The following is a 25,236-nucleotide window of genomic DNA, read 5'->3' as shown; positions in this document are numbered from 1 at the left end:
GAAAATAAATCACCAAGTGACATAAAGGCAACACCCAGAATCCAACCCCCATTAACCTTAAAGGTAATGTAAACAAAATGGTACCTGTTCTTCGTCTTTTTGGTTTCTCAGCATCGATAAATATTTTCTAATTGCATGGAGGGGATATTTTTTGAAATAAGAGAATCTTGACTGAGGCAACAGATTATCCATGGTGAGGAAAGCACGAAGAGCCTTATTTGCCCCTCCCTGTCAGAAACCACATGAAATCTAGAAGCTGCACAATTCCTCAGATGCCTAGAGATTTGCTTGTAGCTTGACCACTTTGCTGCAAACAAAGCAGACCTTCTCCGCGCTGCTTCCTCTTTTGGGTAGAGTTCTCGGTGAAAGCAGACAGCCACGTCCCAACGCCGTCCTAAAAGCATCCAGAAATGCAATGCCCAGAGGGCAGCAGGAGCCAGGAAGAATCCAGGGGCTGGTCCGCCGAATGCAAATTGCTTAGTGGTAGTGGTGCGACTGTCCTATTTCTAGCAACAGCATTCTGTTGAAAGCTATGTTAATATTAGGTAGCTGGTGACTTTCCACACCCACAGACTCTCATGAGGTTTAATCTTAATTCTTCTGACAGCTTTTCTAGCTCTTAAAGAGGACATGACATGTGTTTCTTTCCTGTTTCCTTCCAGAATTCTTATCAGCGTGAGCACACACAGACAACCCTCAGCAACATCTCAGCTCTAAAGTGTTGAATCATTCAGCCTTGAGAAGCATTGTTTCAGGGGATTTCTAAAAAAAATTAACAAATTACTTCACTCTTCATTGTTACCAAGGAGTTCAATGTCAGCACTTAAAACGGTAGGTTTACACTGTCATGCATTATGCAACATGCCCAGTAACCAGATACTTTACGTCAATTGAACAATAGCTGCAAACAGATTCTGTTCTGAGTTAAAAGGCTTCTCTCCAAGAATCCTTATCGCAAAGTCACAGGCTGAATCCAGGAATATTAAATTTCCCCAGGCTTTATTCTGAGTTTAAGGAAGAAAAAAATGTTATACATGTACTTTCTAACTGCTATAAAAAGGATTCATGCTTTAAAAAACAGAACATGATAAGAGGTCTGTGGTCTTAGAGGACATGAAATCATAAAATTTGAAAGTTCAATATTTTCTTAATACTCCATAGAAGTCACAAGGTTTCTGAACAAAGTCCCCAAGTAGTCTTTGCTATTTTATTACCCTTTTTAACTTTGCAGTAGCTGGTTTATTTGATGAAACATTTGGCCACTTCTGTGAGGGGCTGTCATGTAGAGTCCAGGTGTACATCAGCCAAAAATCATGAGGCCCAGAGATTTGCTTTCAAGTGGAAAAGGAGAGCTGGTCTTTTCCCCTTCAGAGGTAGCACTGCAGACTTGGGTGTAGCGGACAAGCAGAGCTTGGGGAACCAATGTTGCAGCCTGCGCCATCCCCCTGTCCCCCTGGACAGCTTCCCTGACACCCTGGCTGGGCCACTTGCCTTCAGGGAACACACTTGATCAGCTAGCATGGGCTGTGCTGTGAGTAGCCCAGGACATCTGTCAGGCTGGCCTCAGCCCACTTGCAAGGTGATCTTCCAGTCTCATCAGGGCCAGGCTGGAAATTCCGAGAAGTCCTCTGCATAATGCTGCTGGGGCCGGCTCCTCAGAGGACGCCCTGCCCTCCTGCCCCCTCTCCAGGCACACAGCCACATGCTGACTGACAGAGGCTCTGGCAGCCCTGCTCCTCCGTAGGCTGAGGACAGCCAGCTCTAATGAGGGTCCCAGAGAAGCACTGTGCTTTCAAGCCACCAGAATGCTAAGAGCACGTGTTGTGCCCTCCCTGCCAGCTCTGGCCTGGGAAGAGGGGTGGCCCTCAGGGCATTGGGAACAGGCAGAGATCCATTTATACACACGCTCCAGGAAGCCACAAGCTGCCCTTTTGATTCTCTTTTTGAAAATATCTAAAACTTCAGAGCCGCCTCTTATCATGGGCAGAGCCACACCCTCACAGCACGGCTGGTGATCAAAGCCTCTTCCCAGTGGAGCAGCACAAAGCAGACCTCATTTCAAGTCGTTGTTTCACGGTCACCTTTTCCTGGGTTGAGGAGAGTGATGAAAAGAGATGACGAGGGAGGAAAAAAAAAACCTAAACCCAAAACTCTATCCTGACTAGCATAAAAAGCATAAAAAGAAAAACTGGTGAAACAAATGCAACTAAAATTCCCTTAGGGGTTTAGTTGGTAATAAATACAAATCGTGTCTAATATTTACTGGGCCTTTGGGCCAGGCGCTATGCTAGATTCCTTACATGTATTATCTCATGTAATCCTATAGCACCCTCTGGGGCAACTGAGGCTCAGAGAGGGTAAACAACTTGCCAAGGTCACACAGCTACAAAGCAGAGAAGGGATTCCAACCAAACAGCCCTACCCCAGAGTCTTGGTTCCAGATTCCTGAGGACCCCTCTAAGGATTAACCTGAAGAAGGAAAGGTGTGGATATGGCCTGTTAAAAGAAAATACAAATGTTGATGATGGGAATTTACAGACCAAGATGATTAGGTTAGAGGCCAGGTGCACCTTCACAAAAAATCATGCAACTTCCTCTCCTGAATTCTCTATAAATAAGGCTGATACTCATTATTTACCTCTTAAAGATTCCTTTATGAAATGATTCTAGTGATCTTGAAGAGTTTGTATCCATAGATGTAGGTTTTCTGCTTCCCAAATTTGGAAAACTGCTGTAATCTCAGTTTCTGTTTGATATAGGTTGCAGTGGTCCATTTATCTCAATATTGAACACAAATATGATGTGGGATTTTATACACCCGGTTTCTCAGGCAAGTGCCATCATCCCTTTGTTTTCACAGTGTGACCACCTCTGCACCTCCACCTGGAGGGGCGCCGTGTTGATTGCCACTGTGACTCAGCTGCCTTGGCAAAAGGCAGTCGGCCAGAGTGCTGGTATCTGCAGTGTGTGTCTGCAAGGACAAGAAGAGCTCAGTGTAGCTGCCTCAGGCAATAAGAGGTTTATCCTGCCCCCTGCAAAGTACACAGTAAAGAGCAGAATGATGACCTGTTATTTGTACAGCTCCCTCCCACCCCTTGTCCTCTATTCAATAGAAAAATAACCAGCAGAAACCACAAACCCAGGAAAGCCACTGATGGAGGCTGCAGTCCCACTGGGAAAGAATATTCATGTGTTCCCTTTGATTTCTAAGAATTACCTGCTTTTTCACAAGTAGCTTAAAATACGGGGAATCTCAGTCTCTTCACTTGAAGAACAATATAAAGAGGCAAAACCAAAGCCAGAAAAAATAGTTACAAGGGGGTGAAGAGAGAGATTTTACAGTTTACTCCTTTGCAAATGTTGGAGAAGATGGGATGAAAATGTGGGTTTGTGAAGCCACCTAGCACCATGCGTTGCACACAGTAGGTATTTCATTAATGCATGCCAATGTATATTTATTAAACGGGAAAGGCAAAGAGGAAAGAATGAGACCTAAGTATCAAATTTAGGATGAGAAAAAGGAAAGGAAAACAGAAAACTTGTCTCTAGGGTACCTTTAAGTTGGCCGAGTTTCTAAATTGCAACAGGACAAAAACTAAAACCCCATTAATCCCCTTCTCTTTTTCTTTCCCATCAGAGCTGAGAGTTTCCATCAAGAAAATGGTTCCATTCTCTGAGAATTAATCCAGCCCAGATATCAAGTGAAGGGCAGGCAATTAAGATGATGGAGAAGCAGCTAGCCCAAGAAACAGAAACCATTTTTCATTATGAATCTCACTGAGAAATCACTCTCTTCCCACTAGGTCTGTGGAAACTGGCCCAGCCTCCTGATCCCCCAAGGACAGTTTTAAATGAAATCAGGAGAGGAGAGGGAGACATTTACCACTGATCATGCAGCACCAACATTCTGCTTTTTTGTGCCACTAAAGCACTTGTGCTAGTTCCTATGACATTTTCTCAGTGCCCCCACCATGTAGGGGGTAATTATATTTGCATATGGCGCATTTTTACTTTCCCAGAATGCATGTCCAACCCCCCCAACCATGTTCCTATTATAACCACCGTTCAACCATCATTGATGTTTCTAGCTGCTCTATGAGCTACACAACTTTTATGCCTTCTGCTTCCCAGTTTCAAGGATTGATTTCTCAGATTTAACAATAACTGGAAATTCCCTGGTGGTCCAGTGGTTAGGACTCAGCGCTTTCACCGCCGTGGCCCAGGTTTAATCCCTGGTCGGAGGAACTAAGATCCTGCACGCCACGTGCTCAGCCAAAAAACAAACAAAAAAAACCACCGATAACAGTACGCATGGGACACTTGTCCTCTGCATCGTTTAGGACAAACTTGAGCATGCCTCAGAATCACCTGGAGGGCATGTGAAAGGCCAGATTGCTGGCCCCTCCCTCAGAGTTTCTGAGACAGGAGGTATGGGGTAAGGAGCAAGAGTTTGCATCTGTAACAACTTCCCTGGTGAAGCCGATACTGCTGGTCTGGGGACCTCACCTTGAGAACCATGGGTTTGGGTGCTGTCAGGTAGGCATAGCTGCAGAGGGATTCTCAGGTGGTTTCAAGGACAAATACCCTGTTTGCTGAAGCACTTTGAGAGCTACCATCAGATTCACATCTTACAATGCACTCCCCTGGTGCTGGTGGTTTTCCCTGGACCCATCTCTTTCCTTGTAGCCACTCTTCCACAAGGGAGCCCCTGCGCATGGCAAGTTCCAAATGGGCCTCCCACCAAGTTGTCTCCTCGGTCGTATCTTGACTTGATGTCGAGTTTCTCTTAAACTCTCTCTCAGCTCTTCTTACCAAGTCACGGGGGGCATTAACAGTATTCTCAGCTCAGAGATCAACTCTCTCTAAGCCCAGGGCCAGAAACCACAGCCAGCTCTACCCAACACTCCCTCCTTCCCTCTTCTGCCCCTGACACCTTGTTTCCTTACAGCTGGGGAAGGAGGAATCTCACTTGGATCAGGAGCCCATCCCACCAAGAACCTCCCAAATCTCAGTCTTCCTCAAACCCGCCCCAACTCTGTCTTCAGTGCAACTCTGTTTGGGGATGGATCCTCCCCTAACCCTGTCTCCTCTCATCCAGTCTTGAGTTTTCTCTCAGGGTTTAACTGAAAACCATTCTTTTGTCAGAAACATAACACATCCCTAGCAAGCTTACTGTTCCTGGTGGGTTTGGGGCTGGGTCTCTGGAGCCGTGTCACCTTCTCCTCTGGACATGGTTTCCTTCTAGCCTCCCCTTGGCCACCATGCTTTGCTCCTTCTGAGAGGATGAGTACGAACCCAGGAGAAGAAGAAAGAGGAGAGCAGGGATGGGTCAACCCTGAGGAACTTTCAAATTGGTGGTTTTATACACAATTATAAGTTTATAATTGTGTATAAAACTAATAATGTGGTTTTAGAAATAAGGAAAATATACACTTTCCTTAAGTAAAATAGTTCTGCTAAGTAGGAGGCTGGAGGGATGGGTGGGTGGGGCAGGATAATGTGTTCCCCTCTAACGCCTGGTGGTTGGAAAATTAAGGATGTAACTGAAAGCAGATGTATGATTGAGGTAGGCCTCTGTTGGCAGGTGATGGCCCTTGGGATAAAGGAGTCTAACCTCGCTTTCCCATTTCTCTGACTCCATTGCCTGGGAAAAAAACTAAGGGGCCAGAGAGCATGGCATCTCAGATGGTACTCAAATTTGTCTTGGGTTCTGGTGGGAAGGCCCAGGCCTGAGGTGTTTATTTGGGTAACTCACCCAATTTGGTCAGGGGGTCTGCAGGAGGTGGCAGCCGATGTTTTCTAAAAGAAAGATAATGTGCATGCGATTTGGGGTAGCGAAATTGCTTGTCAGTGAGGCATATAAAGTCCTGTTCTTCCACACTATTATCCTTGATTTTTTAAAATAACAATACAAAAGGCAATTACCCTCCACACTGGAAATTATATGTGTCTTTCCTCAGTTGGATCACCAAAGAGCATTAATATTGGTGTAACCCAGACTCTACATAGGGTATAATGGGTGATTATGACCAGAATGTAAATTTGTCTTTACTGCAAAAACCTTAGGTAACAAAGTCAGAGGTATATGGGATTATTTATTTATTTATTTATTTTTGTGAGACTTGTTAAGTGTTTTTTAAAAATTTGCCAATCAGGATTGGTCTACAGACCAGCACTATTAGCATCACCCGGTCCTGTAAGCTTGTTAGGAATGCAGAATCTCAGGATCCACCCTAGATCTCCTGAATCAGAATCTGAATTTTGACAAGATCTCCAGGTGACTCATATGCATATGAAAATCTGAGACCACCACCTAGGAATAAACACAGAACTCCTACACACGTCCATTGTACCCCACACATAACTTGATTCCACCACTTAACTCTCCAAGATGTCTGTTTCTTGTCTGTAGCCTCTTGGCTGGGAACTTCTTCACTGACCTCCATCAGGCCAATGACTGTAACTTGTCCATTGTTACATCACAGGGGCTCAATAGGGTTTTGTTTAAAGATGAATGACTGATTGTACATGTAATGTAGCATTTGGCTATGAGCTGCCTTGAGTTTTACCAGGTCCTGTTGGCCTCTGAATCCAGACTGGTTATGTTAAGAGTAACAGCCCGCTGGTTCATGTCTGCATCTGTTCACGTAGGTCTTCCTGTTGCTGCAAACTGCCACCCGACTATTTCTGGGAGCTTTCGGATGTGTCTCTCATATAGTTTCAAGCAAATCCTGGCCAGCTGCCAGGTAGCATTCACTGTTCCCTGTTTCTGTTCTGGTGCCCCAACCTGTTCACATATCACTGCTGTTGTCACCTGGTATGTCCCCTGTGTACCCACAGTGAAGCCTCGAGGCATCTTCCAGTCTCCTCATTTAACTCACTGCTCTCTGTCCCTGCACACTGCTGGTCAGGAGCTGTCCTTCCAGGGGTGCTCCTATTCATACATTCTTGGAAGGCTCTTCAACTGCAGCTCCCAGGACCCCCTTTCAATCCTCCTCACGCTTCTGTCTTCAGCACAGCTTAGAGCCCTTACTGTGGGTTCCTCACCTCACCAGCCACCCTACTGGGCAGAATCCCCTTTACAATGACTCCAGGCCAATATTCCAACCTCAGGTTCCACACCTGGGTCCTGGAATTAAATACCCATGACCTGCCACCAAAGGAGAACCAAGTTATTTGCTAGATATAGTCTTCAGCTTGATGCCATGGACCACCTCCCTTTTTCAGGGGCAAGTCACATCAATATCTCCAAGTGCTTCCATGAAAGTTTGAAGTGAGGGCCACACTGCCCCTTTCTCCCATGCTGAGGTGTAGACCCATTAGCACTATAAGGGTCTCTGCAAAGTAATACATCTCACAGAATAATTTCTCTGCTTTTCTACTTGCTTGACTTTTTCTCAATTGACAAAGACTTGAGTCCTTGACCAAACTTGAGTCAGCTCCTTTGAGTTTTCACTTTAACTATGTCCCAACCTTGCCTGCTTAGTCCAGTTTTGGCAGAAGTCCTGCTGGATCAGTTTAGATTAAATCTTTCATCCTTGATATCTTATCACCATGGCGAGAATCCTGTTGAGTTGGTCCCCTAGCCTTGATCTTTCCTCTTAGTAATTGTCCATCCATTGACCCACAGCCCTGCTCCTTGGCTGTTGTTGGGCTGCACGGCACAGGTCTGCAAGCCTTGTAATTGCCCAGCCTCCAGACTGAAGAAACAGCTCAGAGACAGTGACAGAGACATCAACAGTTTATTGGATAGGCGATCTTACAGGTTTGAAACTAAAGGTCCTGGAGTAACGTCCCACCATCTATGTCATATGGGAGGCAAGACATGACAGCAATCTTTGCTCCTGTGGGAGAAGGAGGCTACCATTTATAGGGGCAATTGATGTCAGGTTGACTCATCAGTTACCAGGGAAACAAGAGGCTGGGGCAGGGGGCAAGCATGTAGGCAGTTACTGATTAATAAGCCCTATAATTAAGAGCATTGGATAGTCATGTGAGTGAAGCAGGGACTGGTCGAGCAGGGCATGTACAGAGAGCAAGAGAACAGCCATCTTGAGTGGCCTAACCATACAGCGATCAATCTCCACTTGTCCTTGGTATTTTCGGAGTTCAGCACAATCTCTCTCCCCCACTGCCAGACCTCCCTTGAAGTAGTCCCTCTTGAATAAAGTCTCCTTTACCATCTTTAACAAGTGTCATGAATAATTTTTTCTTTAACACAATATGGGTAAGAGGCTTAGGAGGGTTGTAAAACATGTTTAGGTTAAAGCCTTTGAACCTTTTTATATGATTCTAGTACAGTGTTTCTCAGTCTTTCTTGTGCATATAAATCACCTGGTAGGTCTGGCGTGGACACAAGATTCCAGACTTCTGACAAGTTCCAGGGCAATGCTGATGTTCCATGCACTCCACTCTGATTAGCAAGAGTCCAGCACCTCTTTTGGAATGCAAAATCAACAGTATCACAGAGCCTCCGTGGAAACTTCAATTTTAATGTCTTGTCACATGAGTGTCCCCCATATTGTTCATCACAATTTGCTATTTTTCTATTCACTTGTTTCTTTTATTGTCTCCTTCCCTGGAATGTAAGCTCCATGAGGACAGGAAACACACCCATATATCACTCATCATTTTATTCCTAACATCCAGAGCAAACAGCAACAAAATTGGAAGCCAGAGCACAGGAGAACAAGTGGCACCTGACTCAGCAGAACAGAGGAGCTGAAGCCTAAGGCAGCAACACAGAAAGCTGAGAAGAAATCCAACGTGTCCTGCAGAATTCCCCAGAGGCTCAGGAATTGGCAGAGCAAATAACTCTGGAAGTGGGGGTGGACACAGGAAGGTCAGTTGAAAAGCTTTAAGAAGCATTTGGACCAGATCCCTCCCGACTCCATTAAGGAAGGGACTGAAATTTCCTTGCAGAAGATTGGTGATTATCTTCTCTCTTGTTCATTTGGTCTTTTGGGTTTGTGCCCCTCCTCCTTTATTTTAAAATATATTGACTCTTATTTGAGAGGACACAGAAGTGAAGATGAATCCTCCCCGTGTGCAGCTGCCTCCTTTTTCATTCTTTAGGTCTCAGCTTAAATAACACCTCCTTGGAGAGCGTTTCCATAGAATATCTAAAATAGGTTCTGTCTAGAATAGGTTCCCCCTAACTTTTTTTCTCACTAGCTGAGTCCTTTTCTGTTGTAACTGGTTCATTGAACACAGGGAACTCATAGGGTGACATAAAAAGAAACATTATTTTAGACGCTTACTGTCCATTTAAATGTGGTGTGTGTGTGTGTGTGTGTGTGTGTGTGTGTGTGTGTGTGTTGCTCAAAGGAACTGGAAAATCCTACAGTAACTTTAATTCATGAGCACAGTTTCAATTTGATACTGCCTAGTCTCAGAAAAAAGTTTTTAACCTGATTTACCTGTAAGTCTTCTCCCTTCCCTCCAGCTGAGACCTGCTAAGCTCTGACCACTTGCAATAGAAGAACAAGGAGTGATCTTCCTGTTCTCTTTCCCAGACTAGCATTTCTCCTCATCCCCTAGCTTGCTAACTGAGATTTCTGGATCTGCCAGTGCAAAGGCAGCGGGTAGGAAAAGAAGTAATAAGGTTGGAAAGATCTCTCTTGCCTGGTGCTGCTGTGAGATGTCCTCATTCTCTCTGGGCGAGGCGGTTGTTTAGAACTTTATCTTCCCCTGATGGTTCTCCATTCATTAAAGCCTTTAGCACCTGGCTCAAGTTATCCTCTCCACCTCAGGCCTGCGCCCATCCTGTAATGCATGTCAAACCTGTCAGTATTTTGGCTTTTGGGTTTTCTAACTTGCTTACTAAGACTTCCCTAGCCCTGAAGTTGTAAAAGTATTTCTATATATTTTCTAATGTGTTTTTTTTTTTTTACATTTAGATACTTAATACCATTTAAATTTTATTTTTGTACATTTGTCCCTTGGCATCCATGGGGGATTGGCTCCAGGATCCCCCCCAGATACCAAAATTTGTAGATGCCCAAGTCCCTTATATACAATGGTGTAGTATAGTCAGCCCTCTGTGTCCGCTCACTGCGCACCTGCATATTCAACCAAATTTGGATTGAAAACATTTGGGGAAAAAAATTCTGGAAAGTTTGAAAAAGCAAAAATTGAATTTGACATGCACTGGCAACTATCTGCATAGCATTTATATTGTATTAGGAATTATAAGTAATCTAGAGATGATTTAAAGTATATGGGAGGATATACGTAGGGTATATGCAAATACTATGCCATATCATGTAAAGGACTTGAGCATCTGCAGATTTTGGTATCTACAGGGTCCTGGAAAAAATCCCCTGTGGATCCTAAGGGACAACTATATTCAGTTCTAATTTATACCTGTGTATTAGTTTGGTAGGTCTGCCATAACAAAGTACCACAGACAGAGTGTCTTAACAGAAAAGTATTTTCTCACACCTCTGGAGGCTAGAAGTTTGGGATCAAGATGTCAGCAGGGTTGTTTTTTTTTGAACCCTTTTTCTTTGGCTTGTAGATGGCTATCTTCACCCTGTCTTCACAGGGATTTCACTCTATACATGATCTGTGTCTAAATGTCCTCTTTTATAAAGATCCCAGTCTTTATTGGATTAGTACATGTGCTAATGATCTCGTTGTAACCTAATTACCACTTCAAAGCACTTATCTCCAAATACAGCCACATTCTGAGGGACAGGGGATTAGGACTCTAACATATGAATTTGGGCAGGTCTGAGGGTGAGGCAGGGGGACACAATTCAGTCCATAACTTGGATCTGTTTTCAGATGCTCTATTTGTCCATTTCTGTGTTATCACAGGTACAGATTTATAGAGTACTTAGAAAACAATCTACTATTTAGTAATTAACTTTTCTTAATAGTTTAGTTGTTACATCCTTCATAAAACTTCCCCCAATCTCTTCTTTCTCCTACTAGAAAAAAAATCTCCCATTGTATTTTATTTGAACCTCTATTATAACAATGTTCCCTTTTAAAGAGGTGTGTCAACTTCTAGCTTCAAACTAGATTGCAAGCTCCTAGAGGTCAAATAATTAAATTTAAAATTATTAATTATTCATATTTGACATTATTAACAGCAGATTGTTAATGACTTACTATGCTATAAACACTGTGTTGTCAGTTTTGCTCGCACCATCTCATAAGTACCCTGAAGTAGGAATAAGTCTCAAAGAAGTAAAATTACTTGCCTGAGGGAACATAGCATGTAAATAACCAATTGACAATTTCAACACAGTTCTATTTCATTCCAAATCCCAAACTCTTAACCACAAACTCTTAACCACGGCACAGTATTGCCTTCCTGGCTATTTTGTATCCTCCTCCATCTCCAAGCAGAATGCCTGGTGCACAGTAGGTCCTAATATATGTGCTTATAAAATGAACTAAGATGAAAAGCACACCAATCAATGTTTATGTTGTCATCCTTTCGTTTAAAGTCCTGTGACTAGTGAGCTATTTTAGGTCTGTATTACTGTGGTTAAAGTAACAGATATGTGGCTAGGGTCCTCTCTATCCCCATGACACATGGAGCCTGTACTTCCAAATAATGACAGTCACCTTTTCCTGTCTGTGCACTCCTGGTCTTTAACATAACTCTTGGCTCAAACCAAGCTCCATTACAGCTGTTTATTTAATGCTACCATTTCTCAGCACATCAAGCCAATGCCATAAAAAGTTCTCATTTAAAGATAAAAAATAAAACAACTTTTGTGAAAGAGATTAGCACATAGTCAACCAACAATAATTTTACATTATCACTGGAGAATTTATACACTGGTTTACCTATGAGCAGTATACTATATAACAATGTATATGATGTGGTGTGTATCTTAGTCAGCTTGGGCTGCCATAACAAAATACCACAGACTGGGTAGTTTAAACAAGAGAAATTAAGTTACTCACACATCTGCAGGCTGGGAAATCCAAGATCAAGGTGACAGCAAATCTGGTTTCTGGTAAAAACTCTTCCTGTCTTGTAAACAGCTACCTTCTCACTATGTCCTCACATGGTCTTTCCTCCATGGGTGCACACAAAGATGGAAAGACATTGAGAGCGCTCTGGTGTCTCTTCTTAAAAGGACACTAATCCTGTTGGATTTGGGCCCCACCTTTTTGACCTTGTCAAAACTTATTTACTTCCTTAGAGACCACATCTTGAGGTTAGGCCTTCAACGTATGAATTTTGTGGGGACACAGACATTGTCTATAACAATGGGTCAAGTTGCCTCAGGATGGAAACAGGTGCTGGAAGATCTTAGCACATTGTTGAGCTCAGGAAGTATGACCAGAACAATGCCTGTTTCTACCTAAACCGTTTCATCTTCCTACATGTAAGGACCCACATCTCTATAAAGTTCTGAACAATACTGCCTACTCAGAGTTTATTTATAATGCTTGAGTTTCCCGGATGAAAGTTCTCTGTATTACTTAATGGTGTAAAAAATTTAATCAAAATGAATAAAGTCTCCATTGCTCTCTATCCTCAGCATGAAAATATTGATATAATTCTCATCCTCATTCACAGTTGTTTTATTTAAAAAAGAATTTTTTTAAAGTTATTTCCTTGAATTATCCCAAATGATTGAGACAGGCTGGGACCTGGGAGCCTCTGCTGCAGGGCTTTCACCTGGACAAAGCTCTCCTCAAGTAACAGAATATCAATACAAAGAAACTATAAGGGACTAAAAATAGCTGTGTGCGTGCACAGTTGGGGGAAATTATGGACAACAAGATACAAAAAGACCAAAAGCCCAACAAAAACAGGGTGTTGGGAGCAAAAGCAGGGTACTGCAATGCACCCTGCACACAGCACCACCAAGGGGGTGGGCAGACCATGTAAGCCACCCTTCCGGCCCAACCCGTGGACCCACACCTACACTCACCCCATATAAGGGACCAACTCACATCCTCTCAGGGAGCAAGAAAGGGCATCTGTTACTTGTTTTCGCTCCCTAGTGCTTTTCCTGTCTGTGCACTCTCGGTCTTTAACATAACTCTTGGCTTGAATTTCTTAAAGCCTTGCTTGAATTTCTTGTCTGGCCTCTTATCAATTTCTATTGATTAAGGAAGCCAAGAACCCTGGTCAGTAACATACTTTGTGGCGACCATGAAGGGACACTGTCCCCTTTCTGGGAGAGGACCTGGGCACCTCCAGGGTCACCGAATGTAGCTTCCCTGTGGGTGATAAGCGGCCACCTGAACCTCTTGTTTCAGCATCACCATGTTTGGTAGTTCTGCCTTCTTGGCCCCTGGGGGCCTCAGTACCCTCATTCAGGCAACGTTTTCCCCCTCCCATTTGTCCTTTTTTCCTCACCACTTTCCCTTTCCCCTTTGTCCATTTCCCTCTCCTGAAATCTCTCTACTTCTCTGTCCTCTCCTCTCTCTGTCCTCTCCTCTCCTTCCGAGAGAGTGGATGTGGGGCACCTACAGTATCACTTCTCTCAGCTTGTGAGACCTGCTCCCTCTGGCCAGCAATGGCTCACCTTGACGGGTGACAAAGAGGTGGGAGAGGCTCGCTTCATACCGTGCAGATCTTGGTCCAGCGCCCTCCCTAATGGGCGATTTCTGAGAGTGATAGAGGTTCAAACCTCATATTGTGTAGTGGCTGGAAGTTCAATTATCCAATATTCTCACCTTTATCTTCCTGCCGCCAAGAGAAGTCCCACTGGGAACGGGCTACAGCAGCAGATTTCTATATATTGGTGTATGAGTGGGTAAGAGTCCCACCTGTAGGTTGGGGGCCCACAGACGATGTACAACTGGCTTGTTTCCAGGCTTGATCACCCTGGTGGGCGGTTGACAGGGTGCTCCCTCTTTCACTGGCCTTTCTGGAAGCGCACGTGTTGGTGCCTGACTAGACACCCTCAGGGGGACAGGTTGAAATGACAATCTCTTTCTGTCTCTTTCTCTTTTTCAGTCTTTTCTGTCCATCCTCCCTTTACCTCTCCCTTGGTCCTCACCGCTACACTCCCATCCCCTTCATCCTGAAGACTACTTGTTTGTGTCTTTAAGTTTCTGTTATTGGTACATGTTGAGTCTTAGTGAAATTAAAAGGATCTTTGTTTTATGTAGCTTTGTTTGTCCAACTGCTCCTGCAAGCCTCTGCTGAAATTGTGGGCACGGTGGAGCAGTAACGCAGCCCATGTTACCTAAGACTCCAGCCTTGGGTTACTTAGTATGAGTTTAAAGAACAGAAAAAAAAAAAAAAAAAGGAGCTTGCATTTCTCTCCCCTGCCTTTAAAGTGTAACTGTTCTGCGGGGCTCTCAGGAACTATCTGATCCACCTGTAGTCCCCCAGACTGAGGGGGAAAAAAAAAAAGGCCTTTTTAAACTTAGGCAGGAAAACTATGAAATCTCTGGTTCTGTCTGTCTTTATGTAAAAATTAACTTGTAAATGAGCTGTATTTAATTGGCTTAAAGGAAATTGAGCACTTATATACATTCTCAGAGATATAAAAGAAACTCACCAGGGTACATTTCAGATTAATATAAACATGGGAAACTCCCAGAGAATCCCCCAAGATTCTCCTCTGAGCTGCATTCTTAATAACTGGAAACAGTTTAAATTAGACAGTTTAAAAAGAAATAAGTTGATTTTCTTTTGCAACGCAGCCTGGTCCCAGCATGCCTTGGGTGACCAGGAGAAATGGCCACAGAATGGATCCCTTAACTTTAACAGCGTTTTACAACTAGATCTATTTTGTAAGCAGTCCCAAAACTGGGGAGAGGACCCATATGTGCAGGCCTATATTAAATTTTATCAAGACTCCAGTCTGAGGGATTCCTGTCATGTGTGTAGGCTTTATTCCTGTGCTGCCTCCAAAAGATTCGGAGCCAGACCTTCTCACGGACCCCCTCTTTCAACCGCCAACTAGTCATCGGCACACCGAGCCTCCTCCTCAGGCCCCCATTTCTTCCCCTTCGCCACCTTCTTCAGCTCCCAGACCCCCACCTTACCCTGTCAAATCAGAAACCCCCAAATCAGAGCCCCAGTGTTTTCCCCAATGGGGCTCCAATGAAGTTCAAAGTTAGCCCCCACTTTTGCCCCACAAGGCCTTTACCTGCTCCAGGAAGTAGCTGATGGGAACAGAGGGATCACTAGAGTGCATGTACCCTTCTCAATGGGAGACTTAGGAATCTAAGGAGAGGTTTGGCAGGTTCTCAGAGAACACTGACAATGTTAAGGACAAATTTATCAGGCTGGGGTTGACATTTCTCTCACCTGGCAGGACATAATGGTTATTCTGGCCCACTGTTGCACCCTGGATGAAAAGGGGCGTATACTGAGAAAGGGAACAGAAAGGGAACACGCAGATGGCCTGTTGGCCACCAATCTGCACTGATCTCAGAGAGATAGCAGTGAGCAGTCCTAAAGAGAGATCTTAGTTCCCTGACCAGGAATTGGACCTGGGTAGCCTGGATGAAAACCAGGCATCCTAACCGCTAGTCCACCAGGGGCTAGAGGTTAGAAGCAAAGTGCCCCTAACTCTTTCACCTGTTTGAAAGCAAGAATGTTTCAAGGAGGCAAAAACTGTAAAAACAGGTACAAAGTTTATTATTAGAGACACAGCACAGTGTATGGGAGAGCACACAGAGAAACAATTTATTTATTTAAAACAGAAGGAAGGCAGAAATACCCAGAGAAAAAGGGTATGGGCATCCTCTCTAGTGAGTAGGTCAGAAACTAGGCAGATATACATACCCAGAGAGAAGTGGAAGTGCGGGCGTCCTGAACGAGGAGAGCAGTAAGGAGGTGATTTAAATCACTAACATAGGACAGTCCTTCCGGGTCTTTGTTTACAACCGGCCAATTATCTCGTTTCTTTTTTCACACCTGACTGGTCCTAGGACCCTCCCCAACAAGCATGTGCAACTTTTTGCTAAGATGGATTCCACCACAGAGGCCTATGGGTACATGTCCACACTTATTATGGTGTGGGGCCCCCTCCCTTTTTGACCCCCAAGGAGCCTTCCTGCGCATGTGCAGACAGGGGAGTTTTCCTTGACCTCAGGAGTGGCCATCTTATCTCTTTACTTCAGCAGAGTTCAGCTTCTGCCACTAGCTTTGTCCTTGGAGTGTTTAGGTGAGAACAAACCTTCAGTGTTACTCCACTTGACAAACGCCAGCTGTCCAGCCCAGGGGCCCATCTATCTTCTACCTCAGCACCACCAAATTTACCAAGTGGGTGGGGACACAATCCCAGAAAATGCCTCACACTGGGACTATGAAGATTGCGCAGGCCAGGCTAGGATGAGACATTATATTACTTATCTATCATAGGGAATGAAATGTGTGTGGTGAAGCCTGAAAATTATGATAAGGTCAGAGAGGTTACACAGGAAAAAGGTGAAAACCCAGCCGTCTTCCTGAACTGGGTGCAGAGGCATTCAGGAGGTACACCAATATTACAGACCCTGAGCTTGCAGAAGGGAGGACATTAGTAGCCATGCATTTGATCACCCAAGCTACTCCTGATATCAGGAGAAAATTACAAAAGCTTGAGGCTGGGCCCCAAACCCTGCTGTCGACCTTGGTAGAGGAGGCCTTCAAAGTCTATAACAACCGAGACTTAATAGAGGAGGCCAATACCTTTTGGCTGCTCTGATTCACCCACCACCTCAAGGGGACCCTGGAGGGTTGAGAAGGCTGGACAGAAAGTCAAAAAGCTGCCTGGACCCGAACCAGTGTGCCTTTTGTCAGAAAGGGGGGCACTGGAAGGGGGGAATGTCCTGAGTGCCCTCCTGTGGGATGCCCAAGGGGCGTTGTGGCAGTTGTGGCTGGCAGGCTCTAGAGCACAGGCTCAGTGACTGTGACGCACGGGCTTAGTTGCTCTGCGGCATGTGGGATCTTCCCAGACCAGGGCTCAAACCTGTGTCCCCTGCATTGGCAGGTGGATTCTTAACCATTGTGCCACCAGGGAAGTCCCAGGAACTGAGTCTTGAGAAGGGAACTCTGCTACAATATGTTGATGATTTATTGATAAGTAGTGAGACCAAAAAATTCAGATGAAAATACTGTTAGGGTCCTAAATTTTCTGGTAAAAAGGGGGTATAAAGTTTTCCCAACCAAGGCTCAGATCTCACAGCAATGGGTTCAATATTCAGGATTTGTTTTGACCCCAGGGGCACAAGCCCTGGCCATAGATCAAAAAACAGCAATTAGTGCATTACCATCTCCAACCACAAAGAGGGATGGCTGGGTTCTGTTGTATCTGGATTCCAAATTATGGCCTTATAGCAAAACCCCTATATGAGGCTCTAAAGGGAGAGGAAAGGGAACCCCTTCAATGCAATAAGGACCACCAGCAGGCCTTTGAGACTCTAATGACTGAGTTGAGTGGAGCACCAGTGTGGGGGCATCCATGTTTTGACAAGCCTTTTATCCTGTACATTCACGAGAGGTCAGGCATAGCACTAGGAGTCCTGACCCAAAAGCTGGGACCAGATCAGACACCAGTGGCTTACTTTTTTCTTTTCCTGCTGTACGCGGGCCTCTCACTGTTGTGGCCTCTCCTGTTGCGGAGCACAGGCTCCAGACGTGCAGGCTCAGCGGCCATGGCTCACGGGCCCAGCCACTCCGTGGCACGTGGGATCTTCCCGGACCAGGGCACGAACCCGCGTACCCTGCATCGACAGGCGGACTCTCAACCTCTGCGCCATCAGGGAAGCCCCAGTGGCTTACTTTTGAAAACAACTGGACTCAGTGGCTCTGGGATGGCCAAGCTGCCTGCGGGCAGTAGCAGCCACAGCCTTGTTGGTTAATGAGGCTTCCAAGCTCACCCTGGGACAACACTTAGATGTGTCGACCCCTCATCAGGTACAATCTGTGCTGGAAGTCAAAGGACATCACTGGTTGACTGGAGGAAGGTTAACAAGATATCAGCCCTTCTCATGGACACCCTTGCTATTACCTTAAATGTGTGCCAAACCCTGAACCCAGCAACTCTGCTTCCGGTGGTCGAGAGTGGAGACTTATTACATCAGTGTACAGAACAAACTTACTCCAGCAGGCCTGATTTTCTTGATGAGCCTCTTGACAGCCCTGAGGTCGAATGGTTTACCGATGGGAGAAGTTTTGTAGAAATGGGAACCCAAAAGGCGGGGTATGCCATAGTTAGTCTAGATGACAACATAGAAGCCAAGACTCTGCCACCCCAGACATCAGCTCAGAAGGCTGAACTAATCGCATTAATGAGAGCTTCGTAATTAGGGAAGGATAAGAAATTAAATATTTTTACAGACTCTAAATATGGATTCCACATGCTACATGCTTATGCTGCCATTTGGAAAGAAAGAGGAATCCGCTAGAAATTCCCCCATAAAACAAAGATTTGATTCTGGCTCTTTTAGAAGCAGTGCAGCTCCCTAGCTGGGTAGCTGTAATCCACTGTAGGGCCATCAGAGGAAGGGATCTTTTGTGAGCCGAGGGAATAGCAAAGCTGATCAAATTGCAAAATAGGCAGCTCGATTGCAGGAACCTGAACAAGTTATGGCTCTAGTGATTGGCCCCCCTGGACTCCCTAGCCTCCTCCAGTATTTCCCACAGGAACAAGAAAATGCTGAGAAATGGGGCTATGAGCAAGGAAACACAGGTTGGTATTAAAGGGAGGATAAGGTTCTAATCCCTGAGGCCCAACAATGGAAACTCACTAAGAGCTTACATCATGCCACCCACTATGGGAGCGATACACTATGGGACTTGACGCAAAAGGCTTTTTCAGGGAAGGGGTTTTAAAGAACAGTAAAACAAATAATGCTTGCCTGTGATTTATGTGACTGTAATAACCCACAGGCCCATCCAATCCCCCCTTCGTTATTCAGGCCAGAGAGACATTCCCCGGGGAAGACTGGCAGTTAGATATCACACAAATGCCTCCACGATCAGGATATAAATACCTTCTTGTGTTTGTTGATACTTTCACGGGATGGGTTGAAGCCTTCCTCACACAATCTGAAAAGGATAATGAAGTCTGTAAGTCCCTTTTAAAAGAAATAGTTCCTCGGTTTGTTCTTCCAAAGTCCCTCCAGAGCGATAATGGGCCCTCTTTTATAGCCAAAATCACACAGAGGCTCACAAGGGTCCTAGGGCTAGACTACAAGCTACACATATCTTGGCACCCCCAGTCTTCAAAGAAGGTGGAGAAAATGAACCATCCTTTAAAGAAAACCTTAGCAAAACTCTGCCAAGAAACTCACGAACCCTGGACCAACTTGCTTTCTGTTGTACTCCTCGGGTCTGTGTACCCCAAGGAGTGGTCTGAGATTCATTTGTAACGACCTATAGGAGGCTTTTTCTTACTACTGACATTCTACTGGGTGAGGAAGTGAACCAGACTCTGAGATACGTTATTAATCTAGGACAAGTTCAGAAGGCAATCCAGGACTAGGCCCACAAGGCACTGCCAGCTCCCAGTAAAAATACAGACAAAGGAGCAGTTCCCTTCGTAAATAAACCCCGGGGACCAAGTTCTTCTTAAAACCTGGAAAGAGGGGTTTCCTGAAGACCAACTATTGCCAAAATGAAAGGGCCCCTATAGAGTGATTCTAGGCACCCCCACTGCTGTCAAACTGCAAGGGGTATCTAGTTGGATACATTTGTCCAGACTAAAGCTTTTACCTCCAGATGCCCCTCAGGTCACAACAGAAGGACAATACACCTGTGAGCCAGTGGAAGATCTGAGATACCTATTCAGAAGACAGGCCCCATCGACAGATAAGTAAAATGATGCAGTGGGTTGGACTCCTGTGTGCCGTTCTTGCCATCGTACGCTTGCCTGCATTCTGTTTGCTGAGCCACACCCACCAGGGAAGGAGCTCCTTTGTCTGTGCTGGGTTTAAGGGAAACATTCCACCACAGAAATGCTCCTCCTATTGACTCTGTCCACATTATTGGTCCCTGTAACTAGGGGACAATGGGGAAAAAATACAATTATCAACATTTCCAGAATCATATCCAAAGGGAAACATTTAAAAGAATACTGGATATGCCATCAACACCTCCAGCTGGCTACTGGTTCTTGCATTTCCCCTGAACCTGCCAGGTCCAATGGTAATAATTGCCACTCTCTCGACTACTGCTAGTCACACTTGCACCTTCCAGGGGGCTCATCCAATGCTTTAATCTGACTCCCCCATACAACTTAACCCAAGGCACGGGGCATGCTATGTTAAACTACACTAATGGCACTTGTCTCACATGCCCCGAGAACCCCCTGAGGCATAATTACACCAGATATCCTGCCTCTTATATAGGGATAAACTATATCTACAACCTTACCCACTGATGCCCTGTTTCAAATTATGGCCCCATATCCTTAAACAACACAGAAGCGGAATGTGAGCGGTGGGGAGGAAACATCCCATTCACCTGGTCAACCCAATTCAAGCCACCTGTGGGATTCCAGGCAAACAGTGATCTGGCCTATGGAGCACGATTGTCTGATGGGGTCAGCAGGATCATACACAAGCATCTTGTTAAACATGTTGTAAAGCTTTACATGTTTAATTATCAACATGGTGGTCTGCTGTCCCCTAATTGTTTAAGTACTAACAACAGTTATGTCCTTCAAGGACTGTCTGCTCTTACCAACAGTGAGACAGACATCTGAAGGGTTTGTTTTCCTCCACAGACACCCAAACCATCATATGTTACAGAATTATGGTCAGGCCCTGTTCTACTTCCAACCAAGCTATGACCTATAAATGCATTGATAATGTCCACTTCATAGAAGTGTGTACTCTAGGGACTATAGGAATAAGAGGGATTTTCATCTATAACAGCACCACTCAGGCTCACCACCAAACCCAGAGAGCACTAGGAATGATCTTAGCAGGGGCAGGGCTGGCCGCTCTATGGGGAGGCTTTACCTATCATGAAGCAACACTGAGAAATCTCACCAGACAGCTTGGTTTATGATGGAACAGACGGAAAAAGGCTTAATGGTACTTAAGACCTCCCTTGTTTCTTTGGCTAATGTAGTTCTTGACAATCATCTAGCTCTTAAGTACTTTCTGGCAGAATGAGGTGGAGTTTATGCAATAACTAATACTTCCTGTTGCACCTGGATCAATGCAACAGGACAGGTAGAGGTTAATATTAAGGAAATATACACCCAGGTAGAATTTTGGCAACAATTTTGGCAGGGGCAATATCGCCTCTACTTTCTGGTCAACAGTTAAGGAAGCCCTCCCAAAGTTAACGTGGTTCCTTTCCTTTCTAGGCCCTTTGGTGGCTGTTGTCGTTTTCCTTCTTTTTGGCCCTTGTTTGTTTAACCTTTTGGTTAAGTTTGTGTCTTCTAGGCTCCAACAGTTTCAGGTAAGACTCATGATGGCTCAAGGAATTCAACCCATTCCAGAGAAGGTGGCCCAGGTCCCTACAGGTCCTTGGAACAGCCAGTGAGGGACTTCTACACCTCTAGGATAGGCTCTAGGATGGGTCTGTGGCCCCAGTCCAGCAGGAAGAAGTTTCAGAAGAGACCTTCAGCCCCTTACCCCTTAAGAATAAGGGTGTAGAGTCCCTCAGGGGTGAAAAAGACAGGCTGGGACCCAGGAGCCTCTGCTGCAGGGCTTGCACCTCCACAAACATCTCCTCGAGTAACAGAATATCTATACAAAGAAACCAAAAAGGACTAAAAATAGCTGCGTGCATGTGCAGTTGGGGCAAATTATGCACAACAAGATACAAAAAGACCAAAAGCCCAACAAAAACAGGGTGTTGGGAGCAAAAGCAGGGCACTGAACATGCCCCCTGCACACAGCACCACCAAGGGGGTGGGCAGACCACCTAAGCCACCCCTCTGGCCTGACCCCTAGACCCACCCCTACCCTTACTCCACATAAGGGACCAACTCACATCCCCTCAGGGAGAGAGAAAGGGCACCTGTTAATTATTTTCACTCCCTCGTGCTGCAGCAGGGGCCTCAGTAAAGCCTTGCCTGAATTTCTTTTCTGGCCTCTTATCAATTTCTATTGATTAAGGAGGCCAAGAACCCTAGTCGATAACACAATCCATTCCTTCCTTAATATTAGTTTTCAGACACTTACATATAAATCTATCTCCCCAGAGGCCTTTGTTTATAGTTATAAAATTTTTATTGCTACAGAATTCCTTTCAGCTCTTTATGATTTCTTTTGCTTTGAGGTCCCGTCTGGATCTGACGTCCTACGATTCTGAGATGCTCCATGATGAAAGCAATGTTTTAAACTCTAGTCTTGTCAAGCACAAAAAGAATGTAAGGATGAAGCAACGAAGAGAGCAACAGAAGTGCTGTTATTGTTACTGTTCTGCAGAATTGTAAAAGTAGCTCAAAATGACAGCACTGTTGAGTCCCCTTCCTTCACATAGCTGTAAATTCATAAACAAGTTGTTTTCCAAGAGCATGTCAAGGTTTTCTCCTTCCCAAGAATTTTCCCCCAAGTGTCTTTGATGGCTTCGTACCATGCATATCTTATCATGTTACCATGCATATCTTATCATGTAAAAACTGCCTCCCTGCCCCCTTAAGAGCAGGTGCTCAACTCTCTACTTCATTTGCCTTGTTTCTTACACTTCTGTCCTTGTTAGGAGCTTCCCTCCTTTGTTTTCCAAAGAGGCAAATTTGTAACAGGTGCCTTCACTCTGCAGGTTAACATTGCCAGAGCTGCTAAGTCCCCTGCAGCCTGTGGCTGTGTTTCTTGCTACGGGTGCAAGCAAATGCAATGCTGAGACTACCATTTGAATTTCAATATGCATCAGACTGACTATAATATCTGAATGAGGAATTTCATTTTGCTAATTTTAAACATGTAAGAGCTAAATAACTCACTTAAAATTTTTTACTGGACAACACCTTTTCAGTAATTGTCCTAGCTTGGGTGCTCTCTCCCTTTCTATCCCCAAATGCACAAAGTTCACCTTGTCCCTAGAAAAGAAGGGGTCACTATGATAGAAGTCACATTCTGCCTTCTTTTCTGAAAGTTTTACCAAACCAAACCTGGGTCCACTTACCCATGTGCAATAAAGCCCAATCTACTGACACAAGGTTGTGGTGAAGGAAAGTGGAGCATTTATTGCAGGGCACCAATCAAGGAGTCCAGGTAGCTAGTGCTTAAAAGGCCCTAACACCCCAAAGGCTTTCAAGGGAAGGTTTTTTTTTTTTTTTTTTTTGCGGTATGCGGGCCTCTCACTGTTGTGGCCTCTCCCGTTGCAGAGCACAGGCTCCGGACGTGCAGGCTCAGCTGCCATAGCTCACGGGCCCAGCCGCTCCGCGGCATGTGGGATCTTCCCGGACCGGGGCACGAACCCGCGTTCCCTTCATTGGCAGGCGGACTCTCAACCACTAAGCCACCAGGGAAGCCCCAAGGGAAGGTTTTTAAAGACACAGTGAGGGAGGTGCATTGTGGGACATGTGATCAGCTCATGGACATTTTTCTGATTGGTTGGTGGTGAGGTAATTGGTAGTCAACAACATCAACCTTCTGGTTCCAATTGGTCTAAGGTCTATGTGCTTGTGGGCAGCATACAGTTAACTTTTTCCACCTGCTGGGGTTTCAGTAACTGCAAAACAGCTCAGAGGACACGGCTCAGAATATTATCTCTAGCCCTTGAGGAGGAACTAGAGGTCCTTGACTTTATTATTATTTTGTCTTGCTTGACTGTTTTCCTTTCTTTCTGCATTTTCTCACTTCTCTGATTACATTTACTCTTTGGAAGTTGGGGAAAGCCTAGGAGGCTAAAGTTTTTCTACAGACAAGAGGCGGGCAGAGGACATGGGGGTGGGGGTCTGTCCCAGGAAGGCCCCATAGGGTCCTGCTTGGTTACAAAAGCACAACCAACTCCATAAGATCACCAGGCAAAATTTAACACAACCATTTCCTGGGACAACAATTCCCACATGCTCCGCGGCATGTGGAATCTTCCTGGACCGGGGCACGAACCCGTGTCCCTTGCATCGGCAAGCGGACTCTCATCCACTGCGCCACCAGGGAAGCCCTGGGACAACAATTCTTGATCAGAGCCACAGGAAGAGAACAATAAGATGCCCCCTTCTGCCCAGGCAGAGTGTGCCAGTTATTATGTAATTGTCTCTCAACTTCAGACACATCATTCTATACTCTACTTGGTGATGCTGGGTTTCTACAAATCATTCTACCCCTTTGCCAACTATTCCACCAGTAGGCTCTGCCAGTGGAGGGTGACGGCAAAGTTGAAGGAATAAAAATGGACTTGTTTCTTTCTGTTCCAGTTTTGTTTCCTGTTCTTGAGAATCACACCAATGATGCTCCTTCACCCTGACAGCAGCACTCTGGCAGCAGCATTTATTTCTATCCTTTCTATAGTGGAGGTTGAATCCAGCTTGCAGATTTCCAGCACTCTCAGAATCAGCATCATTTTCCCTCTCAGAGGTATCAGCACAGCCAAATATGTCCTCCCCTCAGAGGTCTGAGTCCCAGCCTCTTTCCTAACTTGGTACTAAGAATGTTTGGTGGGCCCAGACTTCTTGCATTTGCATGCATGGGATTGAAATTCAGGTCATTTTGTTGGAATGTTAAGGATAAGGACATCACAAGAAGGCTGTGGGACTTGGGGACATTCAGTTTACATGTTAATGACTCACAAGACTGTATCTATATGCCAGACATCTTTCCTGCGTTTAAACAGAGGGCCTATATGTGCCTCAAACTCAGAATGTCTACAATTAAATCATTGTCTTCCCCCTTAACTCAGTGAATGTTGACACCATCTACCACTTCCCAGAAAGAATCACTTTTTACCTTCACAGACAGTCTCCAAGTAATGTCAACTTTACTTCCTAAATGTCTCCTAATCTCCATCTCTAATTCACAGCCCTAGTTCAGGTCCACTGATCTCACTGCAGTACTGTAAAACCCTCCTATTGTCTCTTTGCTTTCAACTCTTTCCATTCTGATCTGTCTAGAGTGTATACGGCTTTTAAAAGATCTAAAAAGATAATAAAAACTTATCATTTCCAGGACATAATCCCAGATCTGTCCAGGGACTCTGAAAGACTCTCTTATGACTCCAAGTCATTTAAATTTTTTTTTTTTTTTATCACTGGCTCTGAGCAACGTGATCATTTGTCTTGTGTTGTTTGCTTCATGTTTCTTGTGCCTTTTGTTCATTGAGCTTGGATCTGTGGGTTTATAGTTTTCATAGTTTGAAAATTTCGGGGCCATCATTTCCTCCAATATTTCTTCTGTGCCCACATGCGGGGA

At 44.9% G+C, this 25,236-nt stretch overlaps 1 protein-coding gene across 1 annotated transcript in view; it reads right to left on the bottom strand.

The window, feature by feature from the left end:
• Positions 1-268, bottom strand: part of ATP2C1 (ATPase secretory pathway Ca2+ transporting 1) — a 117,661-nt gene extending 117,393 nt beyond the window's left edge. The window contains exon 1 of the mRNA XM_032629804.1: positions 85-268. Coding sequence (XP_032485695.1) covers positions 85-192 — 108 coding nt within the window. The 5' untranslated portion in view covers positions 193-268. The remainder of the gene's footprint in view (positions 1-84) is intronic.
• Between the last annotated feature and the right edge of the window lie 24,968 nt (positions 269-25,236).

This window comes from Phocoena sinus, chromosome 4, assembly GCF_008692025.1.
Source record: "Phocoena sinus isolate mPhoSin1 chromosome 4, mPhoSin1.pri, whole genome shotgun sequence".
In the NCBI taxonomy this organism is placed as follows: Eukaryota; Metazoa; Chordata; class Mammalia; order Artiodactyla; family Phocoenidae; genus Phocoena; species Phocoena sinus.
This window is presented reverse-complemented; position numbering and strand designations above follow the sequence as displayed.